The 2,851-nt window shown below is 37.4% G+C and overlaps 1 protein-coding gene across 1 annotated transcript in view; it reads left to right on the top strand.

The window, feature by feature from the left end:
- LOC107103347 (receptor-type tyrosine-protein phosphatase U-like) overlaps positions 1 to 2,851 on the top strand; it is a gene marked incomplete at its 3' end in the record, with an annotated part of 74,472 nt that overhangs the window by 49,276 nt on the left and 22,345 nt on the right. The window contains exons 11-12 of the mRNA XM_015403020.1: positions 587 to 689; positions 2,099 to 2,378. Of these exons, the coding sequence (XP_015258506.1) occupies positions 587 to 689; positions 2,099 to 2,378 (383 nt within the window). The remainder of the gene's footprint in view (positions 1 to 586; positions 690 to 2,098; positions 2,379 to 2,851) is intronic.

Below are 2,851 nucleotides of genomic sequence, written 5' to 3'. Positions count from 1 at the left end.
TGAGAAGAGTGGTCAGAACAGCAGAGGGGATCATCGGGGTTACACTCCCCTCTGTAAAAGACATTTCATCTCAGCGCTGTGTGTCCCGTGCATCATCAGCGACCCCTCACACTACCACCATGGAATGTTCTCCCTGCTGCCTTCTCGGAAGAGGCTTTGCAGAATTCGATGCAGGACCAGCAGGTTCGGTAACAGCTTTTTCCCTGCTGCCATAAGACTGGTGAACTAATTAAGTCAAAAATCCAGACTCTGCATCACACTGTAAACATCATACTTGCGCTACAGTGCAAATCTTTTACACAATGTGTATACTCTGTGTATACAAAATAACAAAGTTTTGTCTAAGGCACATCATGGAAATGGCACTGACAGTTGATTGATTAGCAAAATAATCATTAATTGCAACCCTAGTACACATGGTAGATTTGTGTGTAATGAAAAAAGGTGGCTCACTGTATCTTGATATACTTTTTTAAATGCTCCTGACAAAACTGGATGTTCTCTAAAATATACTGCTTGTATGCCTCTCTCTGACCTATTTATTTAATGTGTGTGTTATTCTTTCCTTTTCAATTTCTGCTCCCAGCCCCTTTATTTGACTTTGAAGAAATCCCGTCTCCACTGAGCGAGTCAGAGAGTACCATCACTGTGCTGCTGCGCCCTGCCCTGGGGAGAGGAGCACCCGTCAGGTACAACAAACAAGTAATCCTTATCTATTAATGTAACATCTGCGCTGCACAGTGACCTTAAAAACTGCAGGTCTGTTGGACAATTGGAAATTATTAGTAAGGTTCAGAAAGCAGCAGACCAATCTCAAAAGCAAAATGTATAAAAAACCTAAAGGTGTCATGTGATGTTAATCAAGGTCAGTGTTGTCAAAAGTTCACACATTTGCTACTTCAGTAGAAGTATAGAAACTGCAGTTTAAAAACACTGGTAAAAGTTGAAGTATCAGCCTGACCTCTTTACTCAAGCAAAAGTTAAAAAGTTTGTGCTCCAAAAACTACTTAAAGTATAAAAGTATAAAGTAACCTTTAAAAAAAAAACAGCCAGAAGCTCAATTTTACCACAATTTCGAAAAAATCTTTGAGATAGGGCTGAAGGAGGTCTTGTTGGTGTCCATCTCCCAGTACGCTCTCACCTTTAAGCAGTTTAAAGTTTGAAGAACACCTGCTTGCTTCTGATGATTTCCTTTGGCGTCAGCACAAATTTGACGAGTAGCTAACCAATATGTACTTTAACATATACGTATAAACATCCAGAACATAATGTTAGCTTAGCATGAACAGACTACCAACATAAACAACCTTCTTTATCACAAAACTAGGATATTTGATCCCCCCCCCCCATTTTTACAATACACTCCAGCCTCACAGGACATTACAATGACTGGTGGAAAAAGAGCTTTGACTCACTGACACAAAACTACTGATCGTAAACAGCTCATCAGTTCAGAAATCATGTTTATCAGAATAAACACTTACTAAACACAAATACATCTTATTGAGTATTATTTCTTTTCATCACCAGTTATAATAGTAGAAAAGCTTTCTCAAGCAGTCTGTGATGCATTTTGGAAACAGGAGATGAGCCCCTGGTCTACTGCAGTACCTGGCTTGAGAAACCTGTTCAAAGACTTACTTTTACTTTCATTATTTATCTAGCACACATACATCATCCTTATCTTATTTTATTCTTATCCTTATCTTATTTTATTCTTCTATCTTATTTATACTTACAACCTCATTGTTTCTCTTCTGTGAACAGTTTCACCACAAGAAATAAATTAGATTAATTCCAAGTTTACAGTGAGAGTAATCTTAATAAAAAAAAAATCTTTGCCCACCAGTAATGAAAAAATATATATATATATATGTGTGTGAGTGTGTGTGTACGTGTGTGTAAATATATATATATATATATATATATATAATATATATGTCTGAGTGTGTATGTGTGTATAAATTGCAGAGTTGGTATTATTTTTACAAAAATGTATTATATTTTACATAAAAATGCTTCTTTAGTGTGAAGTTTTGGTGTGCTCATGTGTGTACTGTGATTGCAGAGCAGTTAATCTTTTACCTATTTCTCTCAGTGCCTATCAGGTGGTTGTGGTGGAAGAAGATGGCTCCCGCAAGGTTAGAAGAAGAGAGTTGGGCAATGTGGACTGTTTCCCCACTGCAAACACGTACAGCGATGCCCAGGTCAAAGGTGCACCACATTACTATACAGCTGAGCTGGCCCCTAGCAGTCTGCCCGAAGCCACACCGTTCATCGTTGGAGACAATCAAACCTACAGTGGCTACTGGAACAGTCCTTTAGACCCTACAAAGAATTACCTCATCTACATCCAGGCTACAAGCAAATTCAAAGGGGTAGGAACCATTATGATGCCAGTTAGGCCTTTAAATCCATTCCATTGTTCGCAACCTTAAATGTTGAGATTATTTCACTGGTTACAAGCCACTGGGTAGAGAGATAGAGATATCTAAATCTAAGGAGACACATGTCAGCATAACCATAGCCCTATTATTAAGCAGCATAGTGTGTGATTTGCCCATCCTTTAAGCCTGGACTTGTAAATGAATGTAGCAGCTGGCAAAAAAGACTCAAACTGCTAAAAGAAATGGAGAAGTTCCACTAGGTGAATATTTTAGCAACAATAAGTTTATTGATCTGTTTGTCTCACACCCTCTCCTTCTGTCTAACCCATCACAATATCTTAAACAATTAATAAAATGTATAAGTGATCAACATAAAGGATTTGCATCAAGCTAATTTTTGCTAAATATTATTTTGTTATTTTTCATTTTTCAATAAAGCAAATAGTACATGAAAATTTTAGATA

The sequence above is a fragment of the Cyprinodon variegatus genome, unplaced genomic scaffold, assembly GCF_000732505.1.
Source record: "Cyprinodon variegatus isolate N-32 unplaced genomic scaffold, C_variegatus-1.0 Scaffold1426, whole genome shotgun sequence".
NCBI lineage: Eukaryota > Metazoa > Chordata > Actinopteri > Cyprinodontiformes > Cyprinodontidae > Cyprinodon > Cyprinodon variegatus.
Note: the sequence above shows the minus strand (reverse complement) of the source record. Positions and strands in the feature narration are given on the sequence as shown.